Source organism: Lissotriton vulgaris, chromosome 7, assembly GCF_964263255.1.
Source record: "Lissotriton vulgaris chromosome 7, aLisVul1.2, whole genome shotgun sequence".
Classification (NCBI taxonomy): domain Eukaryota; kingdom Metazoa; phylum Chordata; class Amphibia; order Caudata; family Salamandridae; genus Lissotriton; species Lissotriton vulgaris.
Genome location: NC_141695.1, coordinates 664,993,536 through 665,018,720, shown reverse-complemented (window position 1 = coordinate 665,018,720; position 25,185 = coordinate 664,993,536). Strand labels below are relative to the sequence as shown.

The window sequence follows — 25,185 nt, the reverse complement described above, 5'->3', positions numbered from 1 at the left end:
AAAAACTTGGATTTTCCAGCAATAACCATGAACAGTCTTTTGGTATCTTCACTTTTTTGATGCCTGGTAGTTCTTTCTTCTTCAGTCTATCCCTTGGCGCCGGGAAACGCACTGCGGGTAGCTGTGCGCCTTATAAGTTTAAATAAATAAATAAATAACTAAATAAATGAGCAAACTATGTCGCAAACCGCTGAGGAAACAACATATTAGGATCCCTAGGGAATCTACCACAGTCTCATTATACCCCAGGTTAATCAAAAATAAACACAATAAAACCACATGTCTCTGCCTCCATATTGCTGGTTTGAGGGACTTCCTTAAATATCCTGGTGCTGGAAGCTTCCCCATCGGAACACTTTGTCCTCCCAAGTTTCCCCTGAAGCTGCAGCATGCTACAATACTATCCAGCATTCAGTTCTTCGCAATGGACAGGTATAAGTCCCTTGCCTCAGTGCACTCAGACCGCAAACATGCATCTAACATCACACCAACAAGGGGACGAGCACTAACAGAGCATCACAACAAATCTGATACCTCCCAGAAACCCTGCTCTAACCAGTTTACAAGAGCACCTCAGATTAAGTCTATCGGAATGATTTTTCACGACATCATTCCCCTCCTGTGATGCAGAATGCTCAGGACCCTCCAAATTGCAATTCTGACTCCTCCAAGCGTGACCAGTTGGTTCTCATACCGGAATACGAAACGAGGGAGACGCACGACATTCTACATAGGGGTAATATTATTCTTTTGCTCCAATCGATTCCCAAACGACACCACAAATCTGCAGACATTTCGTTGATTGAGTTTCCACAGCCTAGAGAAAAGCAACAATCAGAACCCACTCAGGTTACTTTGTCTCTTCCCATATGGGTGGAATCAATCCTGACGAAATCAGCAGTATTAGGAGGATGGGGTATAAAACGAGAAAGAGTGAGAGTTAAAGGCTAGCTGACAGTGCTTTCTTGTGAGGCCAATCCTCCTACACACCCAGTTTTGTTTAAAAAAGGTGAAAGGAGCAAAATGTCCCAATAACTCTGTTCTGTTAACAGGTACGGTTTCCAAATCCATGTACCCATTTTTAAAAAATGCACCTGGAACACATGGTCTCAGAAAGATTGAGATCAACCTAAATGACTGGAACTAGCTGCCAAATGCCATTCAGGCAAGAAATTCTCTGTGACAAACTAACAAAAGCACCGCCAGCCAAAGCCCAGCCAGGGAGAGACTTAGACTATGCTCATGGAACATTCATAGCCTTATGCAAAAATTGGAAGACTATGAAGTTGCAACATTCTGGAGTGCCTTCAATCGCCTCGTATTGCAAGAAACCACAGCTCAAACCATAGTCCATCTGACCGGCTGTGTTGAGTACCAGAAACCAGACACCAAAATCAATAGACACGGTGGGCCAATGGGTGGCCTAACACTTTAAATTTATACATCGCTGCATCAAACAGCGGAGGAGATCCCCTGAAAGAACTATGGGTCCAAGCAATTTACTTCAGCACATCCCACACCAATGAAAAGTATTTGCTCCTGAATATCATCTACATAAATCCTGTCAAGTCCAAGAAGAAGGAGAACTTAGTGTCTATCTTAAAATAGCTAAAGTTCGAATTCCCAGGCAATGGCAATTGTCATGTTATCTGGCGACTTCAATACCAACTTGTTTGTGGGATCAATAGGGCATGAGGCTAATAACCTGGACATTGCGTGTGATATCCCAGCACAAAATCTGCCTGCAATAAATTGTGGGAGCAAACTTGCAGAGTTCTTCCTGACAGAGTGTGATCCCTTAGATCTCCGGCTCTACACCGCAGCCCCAACCACAGTATCCAATCAAACAGGATGCAAAAGCGTCAGTCAGTGAAATCTTGACCCAACTGGAATATCAGGGTGTGATTGAACTGTGTGTTTCATTGATGAATAATATTCTTTTTCCGATATTGAAACCGGATGGTTCATATAGCATAGTTTTAGATTACAGGCATTTAAACAGTCATGTTCGAGCCTTTGCGGCTCAGAGCGCACAGAGCTCTGTGTTAGTGAATAAAAATTTTCGCAAAAAATACAAAACCACCCTGGATATTTCCAATGGATTTTTCAGTCACTCTTTGGCTCATGAGAGCCGTGATTTGAATGCTTTCAGTTTGTTGGGCAATCAGCGTCGGTATGCGAGGTTGCCTATGGGATATTAGAATAGCCCAGGTGGGTTTGTGGCACGCATAGTTTCCCTTTTGCACGAGATTGACCCTAATGCCTTCTCGTACGTCGATGATATATACTTAATGGATGATGAGTTAAAGCCACATCTCTTGCGTGTAGACCGCATTATCACACATTTTGCAAACTTTGGTTACAAATTCAATTTTGCCAAGTCTCACATCGCCTTATTAGCAGTTCATTTGCCTGCGGCACCTTCCATTCTGACCAAGGTCAAGCAATTTTCATCTCCATATCAGCCTGAGGGCCATTCTGTTGAGACCAGATGACCTGTGACTTAAAGCAATCTTTGATAGCGAGAATCCTAGGTACTGGCAGGGGTTGGCAGACTCCTCTCTGTTGAGTTCAACATGCAATAAGTGGGCAGACCCCATACGAAATTTTCTGTGGCAGTAAAATGTTTGTGCTAGACCTTAATGGTCTAGACGTTGTGGCGGCTGCCGCAACCTTTGATGTAGATAATCATTGTGCTATGTCACAGTATCTACAAAAAGCTTGTGATTTACAAGCGAAAGCCCATTTGCCCTCTTCCACAGTTCCAGCGGTGCCGATTTCTGTTTCTGGCTGGGTTTCTAAAGTTAGAGACCAGGTCCGAGAAAAAGTGGAGAACAAAAAATATTTTGGTCCATCATACCGTGCACCGGTCCGAATCCTTGGTTTGAAAGGCACCTGTACTGTGATCCTGCCTCCTATACCTGGTTGTAAAGAGAATCGTTACATTTCAATCGTATATGTCAAGCTACACCATATGGTCGATACTGAATAGTATGCCTCCCAGCATTTCACGCCGGGATCTTTCACTGAATCAGATGGCTTCTGCTTCTTCAACTACTCCCCAACACACGGAGGTGGAAATGGAAACTTCTATTGATTTATTACCAGTTTTTCCGCCTACATCCACATCTGCGTATATGGAGTATGCTTCTCCTCCAGTTGAGGTTGAGATTAGCATTCATGAGACTTATATACCTGAAACATCCAATGCAGCACATCCCCCGTTGTTTCAGCTAGGGTCTAGTAGTTATTATATGGACTGTACTAGCTTTTTCTCTGACACAACTTCCTTGTCATCTTCTGTGGCAGAGCCCCATACACGTACCAGTCTTTTCATCTCCTGGTTCAAAAAGACTTACTTGGTCCCGCCCTGAACATATATCTGGATGGTGCTTACGATGATATTCCTTTTCATGTAGATTGGGTTTGAGACTGTGTTTTTCCTCTTGATTAATGGCCATTATTTACCTGAACGCTCTGCTGTAAACTTGGTTGATGGAACTCTGGCCCCTCACACATCATCCTATATCATGAAAAGAGACCGAGTCCCTGTCAATATATCAGCATTCCCTGTTGTTGATGGCTTTGTATGGGATAAAGTATCATACGTATCCACCGCCCAAACGAAATTGTGAACATTCCATACATTTTCCGCGTTTCCCTAGGAGATTTAGTTTTGCCTGACATACATTCTGATGACTGGGATGTTATTGCCGTTCATTCATTGTTCTTGGATTTAAAATATTATGCGGCTTTTGACACTTAGGATTTGTATTTGAATTCGGCAAATTACGCAGATTGATTCTGTTATCAACATTATGGACATCATTTTCTACACAAGACCAATACCCAGAGACCATTTTTTAATTATACCCAATGGGAGCATTGCCCAACACCTTTACATGGACGTTCAAAGACCCAACAAAGTAAATCTGTGTATTCTTTTGGTTACAATCTGTCAGACCCACAGTCCTATTTTTATAAATTGAAGACGCTGCCCTAAACTAAATTTATGTTGATACACACTAAATTAGTTTACTCCATGTCCTTCAGGAAAGATTTGTCTGTGAAGGGTTATGAACATTGGAAGGACACACTTGAGTAAAAATCCATTTGGGGCACTAGAGATTGGCAAGTGCAGGGCACTGAAGCTTTGCATCGTTCATGTCTGATACAGTTGTAAATCTTGTTTTTGAATGATACTGTCCAACAGACTACTTGTTTTGGTTTAGCCACAACCAAAAACCTAACTATTTCCTACATTCCATCATTTGCTACTTATGATACATGACAAACACACACTAACAACACAGTTGAAGACTATGCTGTCTTGTTTCAAAATGGCAGACTCAACTCTATATCTATTGACCCCTTGGGATGGTTAGTGTGGTCGACAACTTCGAAATGCATGTCAATTATGTTTTTTTGAATACTACAAAAGGTTTTGCACAAAGCAGACCTGATCCTCGCTTTCCACACTCCCATACAGTGACCACATACTCTGTATGTAAATTATGTCAACAATGGTTAGAACATTCTACGTAGTCATCTGTTAAACAACACCTTTTTCTTTTGTCTGGAGACATCGATCTTGCCGAGTTTCATTTATTCAGCGTATAATGAATTTTGGAGACTGTCGCAGATGGAAGCTGCGGTGCATCTGTGCCAAATTGATCAGGCTAATTTAGAAAAAGTTCTTGCAGTAGTCTATTACAGGATTAATACACTGTCTTCCGGTATATATACTTTGGATAATATTGCATCATCTGTCATTGACCTTGTTCAACATGAAGTATCTGTTTTGTATCATGGTCAAAATCTGTTACATTCTGTAATGCAGTTGGCTTGTACCTTGCAAACACTTAAAAATTAAAACGTGCCATGGAATTATTTGAATGTTTCTGCACTGTTTTTGTCATTTAATTTACCTGATGAACAGAAATCAATGTCCAAAAAAGATGCAACATACACATTGTTACATATTGAACAATTGGACCAGTTACCATTTTCTGTGTGACTGATTCGGCTGTATGGTTAATACATGGGGTTATTTCACTGCTTATCTCACTTTTTCAGTTCACAGCATGCATGAAACAGTATCCCGTTGGTAGACAGGAGCCCCTGGGAAATAATTATATTCACAAATTATGGTTGTTACCTTTCACCTACAGATGTCAGCGAGCAGATAAGGTAGTTTTCCTTACAGGGGAGAAATGAGATTCCACAGTAGGTCATTCCCTAGTCTGTAAACAAGTTCAGCTTCACGAAGCCTGTAACGTTTCGGCCCCTAATCTGGCTTCTTTTTTTAAAGGTACCCTTGTCCTGTATTAACTTTACTTTCTAACTTTAATAATCAAAACTGCTGCGGCCTGAGAGCTCAGTACTTTCAAGAAATGGTCGTGGTAGTTCTTTCAAATTTGGACATGTAAAGACAGACAATTCACCAAAAAACAATTCTGATTCTATTCAACAGAAAAGAGGATTTCATAAGTGATGCATTCATTAAATGCTCTTATAAGTCAAAGCATTAATATTACTCCATGCATCGACTTAGATATATTCATAGTGCATGTAATATTTACAGTGCTCACAGTGTGATAGAGAAGAGGAAGGTATTTGGGAAATGGGGGTGAGTAGATGAGTGAGGGACAGGGTAAAGTATAGTGACATAGGCACAGTTGCATTCATATCCATTAAAACCTGTACAGCCTAGTGTTGGTCCATAGTTCCTCTATATTCATAACACATAGGTACATATTAATCAGCTTATTCTATTCCTATGGGTTTGAGGGAGTGTGGTAGTCTAGATTTCGACCCCTGTTGGAAAGAGGGTAGTTTGTTCCTCAATGTGGGGTCTTCCCCAGGACAGGGTTGTGTAGGGAGCATTTGTGGTAGGATGAAACAATGAATGAACGACCCTAGTGGGTATTCAGTGGCTCCTTGGCATTTTCATGAACAACAGTCATCCGGGGTAGTGAATCAGTCAATAGGACATGGTCCTCGCACAGTGTCCTATCTTAGCTTCATTTGAAGTCTTCAATTCGAGAGCGGGCATCCCGTATACAGTAACAGTTTCTCAATGCATTACAATTTGCAGCAATGTCCTGTTTCCACCCGTACATGGGATTACAGATAGTTCTCTTTGGCCTTCCATTCCAACTTTGAAAACAGATTTTAATAGGCTACGCAGACTCAAAGCGCTATTATTTCCACAAGAAGTGGCTTTCCATCGGTTCGCAAGACCTTCGAATTGCAGGTGGCAAAAACCACAAGTGAGATACACTCACTGCTAAACACGAATCTCCCATTCCATTTGGGGGAATTAATACACCAAATATTTAATGCGTCTGATACAAAGGGCCTTGCTCTCTTTTTTAAACTTGTGGGATCCGGCCTTGTTTATTCCTCTCAGATTATATTTGGAGTAATGCTAGCCTTTATTCATTCTACTTTTTCCAGCACCTTCGGAGGGTTTCCCCTGGTGCTCCTGTTGATTTGCGGGGTGCTTGTTCTCCTATTATTGCTTTGCTTTCTAGTTGTAACTGTACTGTGATTAAATGCGGCTGCTTTTCTGGTTCTATGCCAGTGAAGTCTTTTGCCATCAACTACTGGCTAACCTTCCATTATGCCTACTTCACCTGCGTGCAACCTGTGTTCCACTGCCTCTGGTGCCCTTTTCGATGGGCCATGTATGTCTGCCCCTCCAATACCACAAACGCTGCCCTGGATTACGATCTGTTAATGGGTCCGTTGAAGATCCATGACTAGGAATGTGCCATGGGTAGGCATTTGGTGAGCGATCCTCTACTTTGACCAACGGCAGACTTGAGTACCTGTGCTCGTGCGCAGCACCTCATAGACCGGTGTTTCACCAAAGTTAACGCAGGTTGCCCTGAGATGCTCTTAATTGCCGCTGGATATGAGGAGCATGTGTGCTCGTTCGACCTATTTAACTGGATGGCATACCTTTTTGCTATGGAAGGAACAGTCAACATTCTGGAGTTCATGGCATTTCGCTTTTCCTGCAACATTTCCGTCTCCAAAAATTAATTATGAGTGGATGTGTTTTTGAGTACCAAATTGACAAAAAAAATTCTTTACAAGTGTAACCTTTCAATAAAGAGTATGTTTTGGCTTCATGCCTGTCCCAATGGGGCTCCAATTAAGACGCGTTGCCTCTGCTTACCTCTGGTTTTTGTCTTCGCATACAGCTAGCGCCCTGGCCAAGGGGAGGGTGTCACGTGGCCCATAGGGACATTGTCCGTTTTCACTAACTTAGCATGATCACGTTGCAGCTTGCCTACTGCTTTGCGCATGCATTTACACGTCTTTATTTTTTTATATATTTTCTATGGCTGATTTTACATGAGAAATCCTTGCTGTGTTCACTCTCTGCATGTTCCGGGGATTTTCACTGAACATTATATGCAAGGTCAAACAACAATGCCCCTTGTTATTTCGTTCTTGCCAGGCCTTAGCCCTTAGACAAAACATGCCGCTGCAGCTTTTGTTTGGACAACATGCTTTGGTTTTTAGTGAGGTACACGAATAGGTGGCACACATTTGGAGAGGGACCTTTCCAGAGAGAAGAGCGAGACAGCACATATGATGTAGATCTACCATCTGTAGGATGAGGTATGAGGTCTGCAGACATACCCCAGAGATCTTCAATTATATAATAATACTTCTTCTTAGCAAGGGGAGGGAGGTTAGGCACTGTAGTCTTTTCTCCATAGTCTTTCTATGATGACATCTCCCTTCATGTATTGGGACGAGCTGCTATGCTGTGTTTGTACTATGCATTTTCCTGCTTGTTGTGGCACGAATACTGCCTTTTAGGGCATGTTAGATCAAATAAATTTTTTAAACAGTTTTGTGTCTCTGTCAGATGTTATTTTGGACTAATACAAGCGTGCGAGCGAAATACTGTGTCTTGTTGCCACAAATCTGGGGAGATCTGAGAGTGTTGTGTCCTGGGGTGTCTGATAATTTATTTCTCTGTGAGTGAGTAGGTGAGCAAGTGAGACACTATAGGTAGTTGGTCCTGGGCACATGGGTACTGAGGTGGTAGGCAGACTTAGTCCCTATACACGAAGGTCCCATATTCCTGTGCATAGTTATACATTTGTGTAGAATTCCTGCAACAGTCTGGAAGCAGCAAAACATCCCTGTAACCAACACACTCACAGATGGATCACTTATTGAATGCCGTACATCTAGTCAACTAGAGGAACGCTGTGCCCGGACGCTGGAATGGCTGTGGAAAACCTGGGTGCCTGGCCCCAATGGATTACCCACAGCCCTTTATACATAAGACTCTACATTCTGGGCCAAGGCACTATTACCCCTATTCTAATACAGCCTGGTATCTAGCAACATTCCAGACTCCTGGAGAGGTTCCATCATCTAGCCAATTTTTAAAGGGGACACGAAATATGATCTGTGCCACTATAGGCTCAACGCTTTAATCGATAACTATGCTAAGGCTCTTTGTCAGTCTGCTACTCGACAATTTAAAAGCCTAGGCAGAGGAAGGACAGGTCATTCCAAGAAATCAGTGGGGCTTTAGAGAGAAGTCTGATGGCACTGGCCATTATGAGTGACAAAATCTTCAGGAACAAACTGCTGCTTTACTCCTGCCTTGTTGAATTTAAAGGCGCATTACAGAGCATACCAAGGGGGCCCTTATGGCGCATATTTCAGGCCTGGAGTCTGCCAGATGCCTTATTGAGACCAACTGAGCAGCTGTACATTAACACCTGGGTGCGGGTCAAAGAAGGAGATGGCTCTCGCATCTCAAGGAAGATCCCTACAAAACCTGGGCTGAAGCAAGGATGGATACTCGCTCCATTGCTTTTTAACTTACATATTGTCGAAGTACCTTCACATAGCGAACTGCCACTGCCCCAAATTGGGAGGACAACGAATTATCCACCTGCTATACGTAGACAACCTCGTCCTCATTACCCAAACAAAGATTGGTCTTCAGCGTTGACTATCCATGTTACACGCCTATACTGTTAGGAATGGGTTGGACATGAATCGAACAAAAACAATGGCAGTTACATTTGCACCAAAAATAATACGTCATGGCAGGTGGCATCTTAGCGGCACCTGGCTCCATCCCAGCTAGGAGTATAAATATCTAGAAAGCTACCTGGACAGGCAAGTTTTCCCAATAAACACAGGGACATGTATAATTATATCTGTGAATGGTTATATGCTGTAAGACAGATAGAAACATAGAGGCTACCTATGGTCTCCGCAAATAGGAACGATTACGTGTGATTATGTCATATCTATGTAAAATAAATATAGATAAAACTAAAGAGACCATTCAGCACTTCTGTCAGCTACAAACGTCCATCTCCCTTGCTTTTTTATCTCAGGTTGACACACAGTACCTACATTAGAAAACACCCTAAATATCTCTTCTCGAGGGTAAAAATCCTGCCCAGTACGCAGATGTCTACGAATTACTGGTAAAAGACTCTTACAAGGTACAATTTTAAACACAGTTAGTAAGTTCCAACTTTTTTGATACCATTAATGGTCTATCTTTCTTTAAACATAATACGTCTTTTCCTAACAGTAAAAATGAAACGTTCTCATCAGGAACAATAACTAGTGAGAAACACTAAAGTGAAGATTCATTAGATCCAATACCTGTGAGTAATAGTTAGGCAACTAAGTGACATTCTCTTGCTAATTAATTGCTTTATTCTTTTCTTTTCTCTCTGACCTATATTCTTACTATAAGTAAAGGTCTCAAATTAGAAGGTGAAGAAATCTGTGAAATGTGTACATGGATTACAAAGCTTACAATATCTGGTGGTGTATATCTAGGTAAACACACAGACAATAGAGACAGTCATCGATATGGTTTTAAAAATGTCTAAAAATTGAAATGTAGATACTGAAAGTTTTTTGTGAAAAAAAAAATGAAAGACCAAAAGAACAATATAGCCTAATAAATTTATAATGATTATTGCTGCTATGTCTATCATGTAATGAAAATACTGACCCTACAGTTCTTTAAGATGTAATCATTTTTGTACAAATAGCGACCGAGATATGTTTTTATGTCTGTATTTTTTGCGTTTTTTCTTTAGACCTATGTTACACATTGTCATGTTTTTAACCTGCGAATGACGGTCACCTGACGAAGGCCACTGGCCGAAACGCGCGTAGTTCCATTCCACCGCATTGCCTTCTTCAACTTTTCCATCGACCGAATATATCGTATAGCACTTTTTCAATTTTGTCTCTTTGTCTGTTGTATGGTTATGTGAATATATGTAATATATGTATTTGAATGTAAATGGTGTAAATAACTGAAAGATAAAAAATGTGTAAAAATGATAAATAATATATACAAAAAATAGATAGAAGGGAGAAAAAAATAAAAAATAAAATGGTCTCCGAATTTTGATACAGCATTTTGTCTCAGCCAATAATTATTTAGGTCGCATAACACCATTTGTGTTATTAGGGCGGTACAACAATAATTGGTTTGCTATACAGTCTTTTTCTCTATTAATCAAAATTACAACAATATTTTATACATGATTTTAAAAAGCTAGCAACACTCTTTGCAATGTATTCAGATTCCAAATATTGCAACGCCAAGTAAGCAGGGCGGCAGGATCTCAATCCCATTATACGCAGCAATGGAATAATCCAACGCTTGCGAGGGAACTGGGGAGATTTACAATCACAGGGACACGTCATGATAGAAGGGGACCAGTCCCGTTGTCTTGGAAATGAGACTATGCGAAAAAAGGAGTTAAAACGAAACCTTGTCAAAAGATATTTTTCATATGAACTTAGGTGAAAGGTTAGATAGGGTTGGATACCAGGTGCATTTTGAACTGTTAAGATCTGGACATTCGAGGGTTTATGCAATTCTTGGGATAGGCGCAATTCCCTTAAGTGGCTTAAGCATAACTTGTTTAGATCTTTCCTTGTAATGTCCATCAGGACAGAGGGCTCTACAAAGTAAGAAATAAGGTCCAAGTCTCTGGAAAAGTTTCTCAAATATGTAAGCCAGGGGATTTTTGACCAATTTGCCCGGCCCAGACAGTCCATTATAAGTGAGCGAGTCAGGTGACACTGCGTCTTCGCCCAGATTCGGTGCCACGGAAGGATGGGTTGGGATCTGATGTTATCAATTAGGTAATCCATGCCCAACTCAATGTGGCAACCGTACGTAGGTGCGCTTTGGGGTACGGCCAATAAGTATCTTACAAATCCATTCTCGACCAGTTGTAGTCTCTCGGATTCAGATTTCCAGGTTTCTCTGCAGGTTGCTACTGCTAGCTAAGCCTCCTGTTTTCAGCCTTGTATTTGGTTCTTCTAAAGTACCAAAACATACTAACAGCCATTTATTGCACTAAAGTAAACAGTCTTAAAATAGAGAAACAAATAATAGGCTATTCTTGAGGGTTTGTGGCAAGCAGGAGTATGTAGATGAGCATGTAGATCCACTGGTCATGAACTGGGGCAGCAACTGTACATCTTTTTTTATTTTAAATCTGTTTTTATTGACTTTTAGGTTACATGTACATTAAAGGCAATATACTCTTAGAAATATCCATGCATTGGATCACTCATCAATAGTGGAAACATACTACTGGTACATGAAGTTTGAGCATTTCAAGTATACATAGGGTGCCTGTTGGACCAGAGTGCATGTGTAAATCTAATGTTTAGCTCATTCCATAAATGATATAGGTTACAGTTCAGTGATAACATGGTTCCATTAGTCCAGAGTGTAAAGTCTTTGAGACGGATCAGTTTGGACATCCAAACAGATGTTGTGTAATGAAAACAGTAAAAACCAACAACCACAGCATAGACCGGTGCTTGTGCTAGTGCAAGTATCCCCACCCCGCCACCCCTCTGCTCCCCCAACAGTGCGCCACATCACGTCAGTCTGGCTGTTACTCTCCTACATTGGCTTCAGCTGTGTTCACCCTTGGTGTTAATTCGAATATTCATATACATGGAACACTATGGCTGCACACGGACATGGCCCACGGCACCTACTCTGGGCCTACATCCCTCCCCTCAGGTTGTCCCCCTGAGCATACTTCCTCAGTTTGCTGAAGTGCTTGGAGTAGTCCCTCCCACTGAGTAGCTTTGGGCTCCTTCCTCAATCCTAGTGGCTCTTCTCATTGGATGGCCTTTCACTCTGCCATGGCCCATGCAGGAGCGAGTGTCTCCATGCTCGAGTGTGAGGTGGGTCTTGCGCCTTCCACCTCTAGGTGATAAGTCGCTTGGCGACCACTAGCCCCAGGTCAAGGAACCGGGATGTTACTTTTGTGGCCGGGGTTCTACGGAAATGGTGCAGCGGGTAAACAGTCCAGTCAAAAGGTATGTCGCGCCCAATACTTACGTGTAGTAACTCGCTAATTGTGTGCCAATATGTGTGTAGTCTTTGGCAACTCCAAAGCATGTGGACTAGACCAGCCCCAGGTTCGGCACATCTAGGGCACACTGCATTCGTGCGGTGGAAATACCTATTGATCATCTCAGGTGTAAGGTATGCCCTATGCACAATAAACAATTGTATTTGTCGAAACCTCATATTTCACTGGACTCTTCAATACCCGTTCCCATTCCCTTTCCTCTAGTTGTCTCCCGAGATCTAGTTCCCATTTGCTTCGGAGGGGTTCTTGAGTAATCGCTGCATGAGTGCGTAGTGATGCCGCGAACCAACTGACCAGATGTCTGCCTCACCCCATAACGTGGAGGTATTGTATGGTAAGGTGTTGGCTGGGTTCTGTGGACATGTCTCCTCATTTAGCGGTCAGGGTCGTAATCGGAGAGCGGTGTATTAGGAATTACCCTGGTGGTAATCCCTCATCTTCGACCAGGGAGTCATATGGAATGAGTGTGCCATCGCGGTATAGATCTCCAAGGGTCTGTATGTCAGTGTCTCGCCAGCGCATGAGTGTAAGAGAGGTGAGCGTCCTTGTCCCGTTAGGGGAGCTTTCCAGCAGTTTCGCCGGTGCGTAAGGGACCAAAGCTCTTGTGACGAATAGGCTCCTACGATAGCATTTGTACGCCACCGCCAGAAGGAGTGGTGTCGGTATTGCAGATTTGGTGGCTGGGTGGAAGAGTGTAAGTATCTGCTCTAGGGAGCGTGGGGGAGGTAGATGACGTGTCTTCCCGACCCTTATCCGCGAGCCAGCGGTCTATCCATTGCAGCTGTGCAGCTAAATAGTAGTGCTCTAAGCAAGGAGCAGCCAGCCCCCCCAGGTCAGCGGGGGAGGTATAGCTTCGCTAGTGTCATCCGGTGTCGGCTGCTCCCCCAGATGAGGTCCCTGAGCGGTTTAGAGAGTGTGGCAAAAGAAAGCCACGGGAACGTATAAAGGCAAGTTAGTAAAGTAATACAGTAACCTGGGGAGAATCACCATTTTGGACGGTGCTACCCTGCCAGTGACCGTTAGCGGTAATGTGCTTCCAGAAACATGATGGCCGTGAAGACCCTTCCCAGGTTACCATCAAAAAGGTCTGACGGTTAACGATATATCTGAATTGCCAGGTATCGAAAGGTGTCCCCTCTCCACTGTACTCTCGTACCGTTAAGGGTGTATCCTGGATCTTGCCTCCCCGCCCCGAACGCATAGGACTTGATGACATTCACCCGGAGTCCCGAAATGGCGGCAAAGTCTTGTAGGGTGCCGGCCAACTGGGCTGGAATTTCTTCTATGTCTCTCACGTATACCAGCATGTCGTCTGCATACGACGACACTTGGTGTACTGCATCTCAAGGGGTATTCCTTCCCCTAGTGTTGAGCGTAATGCCGCCGCAAGGGGCTCAACGGCCAACGCAAACAGGAGCGGCGATAGTGGGCAGCCCTGTCTGATACCCGTGCATATTAGTGTAACATTAGATATGTATGGACCCAGCCTTACCTGAACTGTGGGGTTCTTCTATAAGATGTGCACCATTTGCAGAAATCCCATTCCCAGATCGTATTGTTGCAACAATGCCGACAAGTAGTTCCACTCCAAGCAATCAAATGCTTTTTCCAGGTCCAAGATTAGGTAACCCGCTCTTTACCACTCCCGTACAGTCTGTGGCCACTCTGAAAAACCTTCGCAGGTCCAGCGACGTACTCCATTTGGGCACTATTCCATTTTTGTCACATTGGACCAGGTCGGGGACTACTGGTGTCAAACGATCCGCTAGTACTTTGGCAAGTATCTTATAATCCACGTTGAGTAGCGCAAGCCGCCTATAAGATCCCAAGGATGTGGGATACTGGTCTAGTTTAGGCAGAGACACTAGGTACGCCTCGCGCATCAAGGGCGGTAGCGTGGCTTTCTCCAATGCTGTTGTGTAAAGCGTGTGTAAGTATGGTACCAGGGACTCCCTGTAAACCTTGTCGCATTCGTCAGCAGGCCATCTGGACCTGGTGTTTTCCCAGATGTCATGAATGCGATCGCCTCTCTTATCTCCTCAAGGGTGAGGGGGCAATTAAGTTTCTCCTGATGTGTTTCTGAGGCTGTGGGTAGTTAGGTCTGCTCGAAGAACCTCTCCAGGTCTTGGCCTAAGCAGCGGACTCTTGACTGATACAGTTGGGTATAGTAACCTACCATGACCCTGTGAATCTCCCATTGTGCGTACACTAGGTCTCCCTCAGGTGTGTGCAAAGCTGCAATCGGAGCGCGGTTACTCTCTTGTTTTAGTAGCCAGGCGAGCAGACGGCCTGCCCCATCGACTGTGGAGTGTGTGCGGACTGTGTGAGCTGCATAGTTATGACACCGCAAGCACTCCAGAAGTTCACCGGTCTGCTGTAACAATAACATTGTGTGAACTGTGCACAACATAACGTCCGGGGCCAACTTTGCGTGTTTGTCCGTCCAAATCTCTGTGACCATGCATAGGTATAAACTAGGTCAATGCGTGGCCTGATGGGGTGCGTGCGTAGGTAACATTGTACTGTGGTTGTCCCCTCCTTACCCTACATGTGTGGTGTGCCGCTGAGAAGTTCTCCCAGTTTAGCCTGTGGAGTTAGTAGTGTGCAGGTTAAGATTTAAGTATTGTCACGTATATATTAACTGCCTGCGAGGAGAGTCACAAGGTGAGACAAATCCTTAAGATTGGCTAATTTTCAGAGTTTGCTCCAATAAGGAATTCCCCGGGGACATCGAAGTGTCTTAAGGATGCCCTGAGCTTACCTTTGAAGCAGGCAGGAGTCAAACAATGAGGTGACCTAACATCAGACAGCGTATTGGTCCCATGGGAAGTTCTGTATATTAAGACGGGTAGCGGGCTCTCAAGGTTCAAGTACATACAGCTCACTTCATGGCCTACAATGGCAGGGACTGAAGTTGGAGGCAACTGGGATATTGAGGCCTTAATACAGGACCCCTCACAGAAAGCTAAAGAAGTAGCATTATGGTACAGACATTTTTTGGAGGTGGAAGAGGAAAATACACAAGATCCATCTGAGGTCTGGACAGGGGTGTTGCAGGAGGGAAGCATGAAGGTTTTGTGGTCTGACTCAGTCAAACTCCTTTATTACATTGTCACTCCAGCTAATCTTAAAAGACACCACTTCTTCGTCATGCATAGTCTGTACTGGACACCACATAGACTATCAAAATTTGTGCAACAGCCGGTCCAAAGATGTAAAAGGTACAATCTTCTCAAAGCAAATGACCTGCATGTCCTTTTTACATGCTCAGGGCTAAAGAACTACTGGAGCTCAGTGGAAAACAGTATAAGGGATATTCCAGGAGAAAATATAACCTTAACAGAAACTTTGGTACTCTTAGGAGTGGACTATGCAACTCAACAGGCCCTAATATCTAAACAGAGGGGGTTGTTGTTTAATTTAATCCTTCTGGCTAAAAGGGAAATCTGTAAATGTTGTTTAGACCCTCAACCCCCCCAATGCAATAACCTGGTTGAATGTGGTTAAAGGACATGTCGATTTGACATTAAAAGGGATAAAAGTACTCTGGCTGAAGTGTGGGAGCCTATTTTGAACTGGCTGAATTGACAGGTACCCATGGTTGACAAATTCGGAAATCTAATTCGGAAACTTAGTCCAATGATTACATCAACCCATGGATTGGGGTGGTGAGCAGGCAAGGCCACTTTCCCCTGCATCCTTCTAATAAACGATAGTTGGGTGCAGTGGAAGGCACTGTATGTACCTGCTTGGACCAAAGAAGGATCAAGGGTATCTCATTTTCCATACCGGCCCAGATTGCAGTAACCATGGTGTAATGAGGACCAAAAAAAAAGTGTCTGGCTATAGGCTTAGTGGCTCCTAGGTAATGTCTAACGGGTGTGTACAGTCAATAGCACTGTTGACCCGCCCCCGCCCATTATGAACAGAACCATATTAACAAACAGTGAGCTACTTGCGTGGGTGGTCCGCCACAGAGTTCAGCACAATAGTGTTCTCATCCTAGGATACCATCAGCAGTCTGCGGAGTGACCACCGGTAGGCAAAGGTCATCAGAAATGTCAGTTGATGGTGATGACGAGTCGCTCGCCACCACCGTAGGTTGCACGAAGGATTCCTGGCGATCTTTAGCGCTCAGGGTGCCAAGTGTTGTGACCGCTGCTACTACATTTTGACGCTCCTTTCGCATTTTCTCTGGACTTGGGGCTACTGTTCTTGGTGCTGTCCAGCGTAGTGCCCTTCACCGTCCGCACCGTCTTCCTCTTGCCTGTTAAGGTATCTTCCCCTGAATCTGTCAGCCTCGTTCCTGTCCACAGTCCTGTCTCTTTGAGCCAGTCCCATGTCTCCGCAGGAGAGTCGAAGACACGAAATTTACCCTTCACAACCACTCACAGCCTGGCAGGAAACAACAGTGAGCATGGTAACTCTAGCTCCCCGAGTTGACGTTTCACCGCCATATAGTTGTTTCTGCAGTGTTGCACAAGAGAGGTATAGACAGAGAAAAGCTTGACGTGGCTGCCACTTACTGTGAGGCTGTCTAGTTTTCGGGTCTCTCATAGCAGCGCATCCCTGTCTTTGTAGTTGAGGAGTTTGAACAGGAAGGGGCGTGGTCTGGCTCCCGGCTGAGGCCTCTGTGTTGGCACCCGATGGGCCCTTTCCACTGCAAACTGTTTCGACAATGTTCCCTGTGGCATAAGGTCACGCAGCCAGTTCTCGATATTCATTTCTGGGTTCCTACCCTCCCCTCCTTCTGGCAATCCCACAGCACGAATATTGTTGCGACGAGAGAGTCCTTCCTCGTCCTCCGCTCTATCCTCCAGATCATGTATACGATCCATCATATCTTGCAGTGCAGCAGCGTGACCGTGAGTGACCGTCTGGAGTTCCTTGAGAGTTTGACCTTGGGCGGTAACTTTGTCAGCTAGTTTGCAATGATCTGCATGGAGGAGCGTGAAGTTTGAGGTAACCTTATCAATCCGGGTTTCCAGGGATGTCCTGGTATGATCTAATCAAGCTCCTATTTTCTCTGGTGGTCAAAATGGACTCTGTCCTTGGAGCAGTAGTGCTGTGGTACTTGGCTCGCTTCACTCTCGTCTCTCAAACGTGAAGGATCCAGGTTACCAGCATGCAGCGGCCCTTGCTGCATCTTGGCGTGTATATATGGCCCATCACAAGTTGTTGCGCAGTGGGCATTCGCAGCCAGTGTCCGACGGGTCCAGTGCACAAATGGTATGACTGCATCACGAGCTCAGGATAGAGGGTGACTGTCCCCTAGGCGTGTGTTTCTTGAACAATGTATGCAGGTTGAGCCACTGAATATGGTCCCATCATGCGAGGCTTCTGCTTTACCGGTCTTGTGACTACTTTGAGATCTGATTCTCCAACAGGTGGCAGCCAGCAGCGACTCTCAGCACCAGGTCCCTCTTCGTGATTGCCTTCCACAAAGTGCGTTGGTTGTAGAGTGCTCGCTTCCTTGTTCCAATGGAGGGACCTCTAGTGCTTCACCCGTGCCTATCTTCTCCTAGCTAGATTGCTGTGTGATGTAGGACCGTTGGCTTTCGGTAGTTGTGGGTGCCTCCGCCGTGCCTCTCGTCCCAAAGGTGTCTGATGGATTTGGTGCTGTATGGTTAGGGTGTAGTATTTGCTGGGGACTGTAAGGAACTTGTGAGTTGAGGAGGTGCCATGTAGAAGTCAGCAGCTTATCTGTGTGTTCCCAATCCGAGAGTCAGAGTGTGTGTCGTAGGCCTCACACCAAGGATAGTGTTTCACACGGTGCAGCGTCTCGTCCCCAAAGATGATGCATGTGGCGGCTGCTCATTATCAGTAGATCAGCGGCAGCTAAGGGAGGCCTCCTGAGCGTGGAACGATGTGGGAACTCTCAGTGCGCTCGGCAAGAAGTCCGCACGTCTATAATGGGTGCTCCCGTTTTAAACAGTCTGCATGGTCTTCGCAAATTATAGGCTTTGGCTCCTTTTCATGCGAGTTCCCCGGCGACTTCCGCTCCATCCCATCCATCCCAGCGCCCCCCCACTCCCCTCTGCCGCGCACAGCAGGTACTGGAGGGTGCGGCCTGCAAGGCTGCACAGTGTAGCGCCGCATATGCCTTAGAGTGCGCCTCTTTCCATATCTTTTGATGAGGTAGGTCTTCCCAGGTACCTCTTCCCAGCGTATGTCATCTTCCTGGCTGGTAAGATGGTATTAGGAGTCTCTGGCCTTGCTGCGGGTACGCACATTCACCCACTCGCCGCCACCATGCCACCCACCCAACATTAGGCCCAAGCGTCCGCAGGTCGCCTTCAGATACGTCGCTTGATATGGTTCCGCTGGGGGTTCTGCGTGTTGTGATCGCCTCAGTTCTTTGTCTGTGGCCCGTCAGCGGGCAGCTGCCCCTCGTCTCCCTGCTACAGATGTCATCACAGCACCTCGCTCCCTGGGAGCCTCCGGTGCAGAGCGGCACCAGTGTAGGCTGCACGGCCTCCCAGTGGGCCAGTCACCTCGCAGCAACCCAGATCCGCACTGCAGGGACAGCAACTCTCCTTTCGGGGGCCGCCGCGCTGTTCACCGGGTAAACCGCTACAGTGCTCGGCTCCTCAGGTGTCCAGCGGCCCGTGGGATTCACACCACCGCACTCCGGTTCCACAGGCAGCCCCGCCGGATGGTGCACCTTACACGGCAACGCGGCGGTTGTGTCCGCTTCACTTATAGGGACAGGATTCGTGTGTGAAGCCTGTCGCGACCCCCACGATGGCGGCTCTTTATCACAACAGCAGTCTCCGTCCCAGTGTAGGAGGCTGCCGTCCGCTGGGGATCTCTGCCGCGCAGCCTCACCATGCTGAGGCCATGTCCGTCTTCATGTCTGTAGCTGCGACCACAGCGGTTGAAATGGCTCAAGGAAGTGTTTCCTGTCTTCAGTATCTCTTCCGCTGTCTGGCTCCACGCGGAACCAGCTTGGATGGCACACTAAGAGGATCATTTTTATGGATTACAGGGGATATAGGCCGGAGAGTTAGGAACTCGTGTCCGCCATGTTGGCTGGCTAGCCATGCCCCGCAGCAACTGTACATCTTCATGCATCTTTTATTCGGTCAAGGGTTGGCAGAACAGATAGATGAGAAGTGTGAGTGAAGTTCTAACAGACCAAGTTTGGTCCACTGTCTTTATGCCGTTGTAGTTTTCATTGTGATGCTGGAAGAGATGATTGGGTGGTCGCTCCAGAATTAGATTTTATTTCTGTGATCATGGTGAACCATGATTGCATCATAACAGTGGCTAGCTGTGTGTGAGACGACCCAGTGAGCAATAGAGAAAATATGAGAACTTTCTGGGTTTTTTTCATATTGGTTCTTGGCTGTGGCAGGATAGTCGCACAAAATGTTCAGTTCACTCATGATCCAGAGTTTGGTATGTGTTACACAAATGTAACAGACAGCATCAAGGAAAGCCTCAGTAAAAGAGCTTTTGTTCTGCAGTGGACTCTATTTGAGCAGGAATGTGATAAAGAAGGGTGGGTGTGCCAAACATTAGTAATGATTCTCAATTTTTCAAGTGTATGTCTTTAATATTGGTAGCTTATAAGTATGCCTTGAAGATCATGATAGGATAATCCTGAGGAATACCAGTGAGGTATTGTTTCTAAACCTCATTTCAATAATGACTAACATGTCTGGTTTCAAGCTTGATATCAGCTTTAGGATACTTTATCAGTTACTGTGTTCATTGATCTTATTTAACAACAAGGGGTGGTGATGGACAGAGTTTCTGAATTAAGCAGAATACTCTCACCCAGTCAAGAGATCAGGGCTAGATCCAACACCGTTTTTTAGCTCACTGCACCATCCCAGCTCAGAACCTGGCTATATGCAAATTAGTCTGTTCCTGTCCCAGTGCATGATGGGATTAGGGCAAACCAAACTACCAAGCCAATTCTTACACTGGGAAGGAAACAAGCTTCCGGGGACCGGTTTCTGGCATTTCAGCCGTCGTCGGCCCGGCTTGCTCGAATCCTGATGGTGCAATGAGCAAGGGACTCCCATCTGAGTATACCCTTCCACGCTTAGGGTGGACAAAATATTTAACAACAAGGGGTGGTGATGGACAGAGTTTCTGAATTAAGCAGAATACTCTCACCCAGTCAAGAGATCAGGGCTAGATCCAACACCGTTTTTTAGCTCACTGCACCATCCCAGCTCAGAACCTGTCTCTATGCAAATTAGTCTGTTCCTGTCCCAGTGCATGATGGGAACAGGGCAAACCAAACTACCAAGCCAATTCTTACACTGGGAAGGAAAAAAGCTTCCGGGGACCGGTTTCTGGCATTTCAGCCGTCGTCGGCCCGGCTTGCCCGAATCCTGATGGTGCAATGAGCAAGGGACTCACATCTGAGTATATCCTTCCACGCTTAGGGTGGACAAAATATTTAACAACAAGGGGTGGTGATGGACAGAGTTTCTGAATTAAGCAGAATACTCTCACCCAGTCAATAGATCAGGGCTAGATCCAACACCGTTTTTTAGCTCACTGCACCATCCCAGCTCAGAACCTGGCTATATGCAAATTAGTCTGTTCCTGTCCCAGTGCATGATGGGAACAGGGCAAACCAAACTACCAAGCCAATTCTTACACTAGGAAGGGAACAAGCTTCCGGGGACCGGTTACTGGCATGTGTTCATTGATCAGCAGGCAGAAATAATAAAAATAGTTTAACGCAGGCAAAAAGTGAAGATGAAGCAGCATTAGTATAGGGTCAATTCATGTGTGAAAAGAGGGTGTATTACAAAGAAAGTGGGGCTAGTGAGGAGCTAGAAGAAAGAGGGGAAGTGGAAGCTGATGGAGATCTGAGAGTGCCTATTCTTCCTATTCAAATAGGTTGAGTATAGACCTGACAAGATTTGTCTGGCTATACAGTGGCATTTGTTAGTGTGTAAGGATTTAGGAGGCGCATTAGTTGATGTACACCGTATAGGCTGTCAAGGGTTAGGGGAAGCACTGCAGAGGAAAAAGAGTTAGTAGTAGAATGCCAGAGGGAGGAAGGATGCAGTGGAAGTGAGGTGCTGCAACCGCCTGTGTTTTTACGCAAGGCACTGATGGTGTGCATGTGCGCGTTATGAGGGAGGAAGAGGATCAGAAGAGCCATTAAGAGCCAGACAGGCAGCAACTGATGCCATGTAAGAGCTATGCATTTTACCTTTATATCAGATGGGGGGTAACAGAAGCATGATGGGAAAGAAAGGTGAATTGGCTGGGGCTGATGTTACTTATGATGGAGCCACAGGATGCAGGTGAGGATGCTGTTAATACACGGGAGATCTTACAAAGGAGCTAAGAGTTGTGAGGGGATGTGCCTAAAAAGGGAAAATTTGTAAGGGGGATACAAGAATTTTGGTGGGAGAGGAGATGAATAGAGAAAATAAAGGAACAGGAGCGGAATAAGGAGAAATAAGGCTGTCATTTTGAGAAAAGGATTAATCAGAGGTTGTGGGGAAGGCAGACAGGATGGGTGTTAGAGGATGAAAGGTGGGGAGGAAGCAGGACAGGAGAAGGAAGGAGGTAGTAAGCGAGTAGGTTCTTAGAGAAATGTGATGGGGTTAGTAAAGGATATGTGCACACCTGCAAAAAGAAGGTAGATCAGAGATTGTGGAATTAAGGTAAGGGGATATGGCATAAAAGGAGAAGGAGAGTTAAAGTGGGGTGCTGGATAAGATGGAAGAAGAAAGACTGGGGTTGGTAAAGAGAGCAAAATAGTGAGGAAGACCAAATGACTGAGTGAGGAGATGGGTAGGAATGAGGCAACAGGATTGAGGAAGAGCACAAAATTAGGAGGGGAACTGGGCAGAAAGTAAGTGGGCTTGATAAGGTTGGAAGCGAGTTTCTTCTGGAAAGAGGATGAGTTCTAAGTGGAAATTAATGGCATATGATTAGCTTGAATATGAGAGTAAAAGTACAAAATATGCAATGTTTACAATGGGGAAGGAATATTGAAAAACATCAAGTATTGAAGGATCCTACCTTTGTAGGAGAAAAACGACATTCAAGAAGGCCCATAGAAGTCAAAAATGTTTAATGCAAAAATAGCCAGCAAGCATCAAAAATTATTCTAAGAGCAAACTCTCATTTCAAACTACAATCAATTTACCCTCATCAGTTTCTACTCATTTTGTCACAACATTTATATATTTTTCGCTCAATCCAATGATACAAGCAAAGAACAGGTGATATGTGATACAACTGAAACTATGGATACATTCTAATGAGCAGGTGGCAGTCTCTTTTTGTGGTAAGAATGTGACAACAGCTTGAAAAGGGAAACAGTAATCTAGGGTAAAAATGCTTACTTTACTAAATCTGCAGTTCTCACTCAGAACGTGGCTGTGTTACTGTTAGACTCAATGCGCCATGCAAAACACAAGATAACAAAATGGCAGTGCAATTAAAATATGTGTAAATGTGCAATAATAATAAGGATTCAGCGTGCTTTAAGCATATATAATTTGCAGTTCTTAATATGAACAGATAGGTATATGAAAAAACAATCCGCAACTTACAAGCACAGAGTGATCGGAACTTGTATCTCATTTTCCCACTGGAAAGCAGAACTCACCCCAAGTCTTTCTTGCTCCTCGTTATCATAACCCATCTCTCACGACACAGTTACCATCCGCTATCTCTCCTGAAACTCATTCCCATCCCCCTTGTCCAACCTACTTGTGGCAGGATCCACATTCCCTTTTATGCTTCGGTTCCAATTTCTCTTGGACCAAAAAACAGCATGGCAGGGTGCACAACCCATCCCTTTTGAGCTGTATCATCTGCAGTCCTGTAAATTGACAGGATAGAGGCATAGCACAAAAGGTACATTCTCTGTTATCTTCCAACATGCTGGTGGGAGTGCGAAGGGGAGGGGGGGGGGGTTAAGGTCTCAGTAGTCCCCATTAGGATGTTATGGGGAAAAGTCTAAAATATTTGCTTTGTTTACCTACAATTCTGGTCTCACTCTTCTTTATGAGATGGCGTGAGCTGTAAGACTGAAGCTGGTTCCTGTCCTATCTACCTCTTAGCCCTCACCCCACCCAACCCCATCAAAATTACCGATGGTGAAGTAAGGCACAGAGGTTCAGGGGCTAGATTTTCCCCATGCCCCTCCCTTTGTGGTCATCACAACTACATCATGGTAGTTAGTGATGCTGACTGGATTGGTAAAATATAGAAAGAATAGCCTTCAAATAGGTAGGGAGTGCTGGGCACTTTCTCTCTTCACACTCAACCCAAAAAAAAAGAAAAAACAAAACAGGATCTGGAGAGTAGACATGTCAAGGGAGAAGACAAAGGCAGTAAATACTACCATAACCAACACAATCACGCAGATTAAGAAACTATTGTGACATCTGGACACCAATGAGGCAGTCTAGAAGGGCACACGGCAATAGAAAGCGGGTGATTTTCGAAACACAAGAAATTCGGCCAGACGTGAAGAAAAAGATAAAGGCTATCTTGCAGTGGTAGAAAATACTGGAAATTTGTCTAATATAAATGTAAGACAGCTTGAGAAACCTGGTGGTTTTTATCTGGCTCGTGTAAGATATGTAAATCATTGATTATCCATCACATGCACGTATCCTGTATAATTCAAGATATGCATAACTTCTATGGTTTGGATAAGGTAAGACAAACTATGCCTTCCGCTGCTATACAGCCAGTTATAATCCATGGTATGTTCAATCCACCTCCTTAGGCTAATCCATGGTAAGCACATATCCCAACGAAATCAAACTCTGGCTAAATAATGCTATTTAGAGATTTCTGGCTAATCAATTGAATGCACAGTTTCTGGCTAACAGAGAATAACTATGCTCTTGTCCATTCATGTTAAGATCCTTGGTAAAATGCTTTCTTCTGTGAACTCTCCTGAATTCTCCTCTTGTAAGAGGGGCTCATCCTACTAGCAATTCTACTGTGTTATCGTATATGATGTTAAGTATTGGGTATAGCTGTGGACAAACATGTATGCAGTACAATTAGAACAAATTAACAGACATTGTCCTGAAGTATTCATAAGGTAAGATTATGTCACTATGTAACTCAATATTAGAATGCACTTAGATATGGTAAACTTATTAGTGGGACTAAAAGCTGCTATGAAAAAATATTTAAAATTAGTCAACCATAGAAAAAAACTAAATGTGCTGCCCAAAGTGATAAACAACAGTTCTGATTCACAGTATGAACCTTTGTGCAATTTACCAACCTTTAACAAATTGATCCCATTGTTTTCTGTAGTCTAAGTCCATATAGACATCTGCAAATAGCTCGGGAGGACAGTCAGGAAGTCCACCAAAGACTTTGTACTCATAAAGCCCAGATTCCTGTTGAAATGAAAAAGTAAAAAGAAATTATGGTGGAACTATATGTGGTGTGAGGTACATTTAATTGAATTTGGAGATAGATAGATAGATAGATAGATAGATAGATAGATAGATAGATAGATAGATAGATAGATAGATAGATAGATAGATAGATAGACAGACAGACAGACAGACAGACAGACAGACAGACAGACAGACAGACAGACAGACAGACAGACAGATACATCTGAATTATCCATATAATAAGCAGACAGGCAAAGAGCAGCCTGAGAAATGTCACATTTCCTGAACCAATAGGAAATGTTACTGTCCAGACTACAGTCCCTCAGACATTAGGACACAATCCTTATATGTCACATGCATATTATAAGGCATCTGTCTAGTTCTGTTTTTGT

General features: G+C 44.4%; 1 protein-coding gene across 2 annotated transcripts in view; it reads right to left on the bottom strand.

Annotated features, from left to right (window-relative positions):
- Positions 1-25,185, bottom strand: part of PCTP (phosphatidylcholine transfer protein) — a 238,823-nt gene that overhangs the window by 143,262 nt on the left and 70,376 nt on the right. For both annotated transcript variants that reach the window (XR_015297509.1, XM_086930871.1), the window contains exon 2: positions 24,673-24,790. Coding sequence is in view for 1 of the 2 variants with exons in the window: in XM_086930871.1 (XP_086786997.1) it covers positions 24,673-24,790 (118 nt within the window). In the remaining variant the exon portion in view is untranslated. The remainder of the gene's footprint in view (positions 1-24,672; positions 24,791-25,185) is intronic.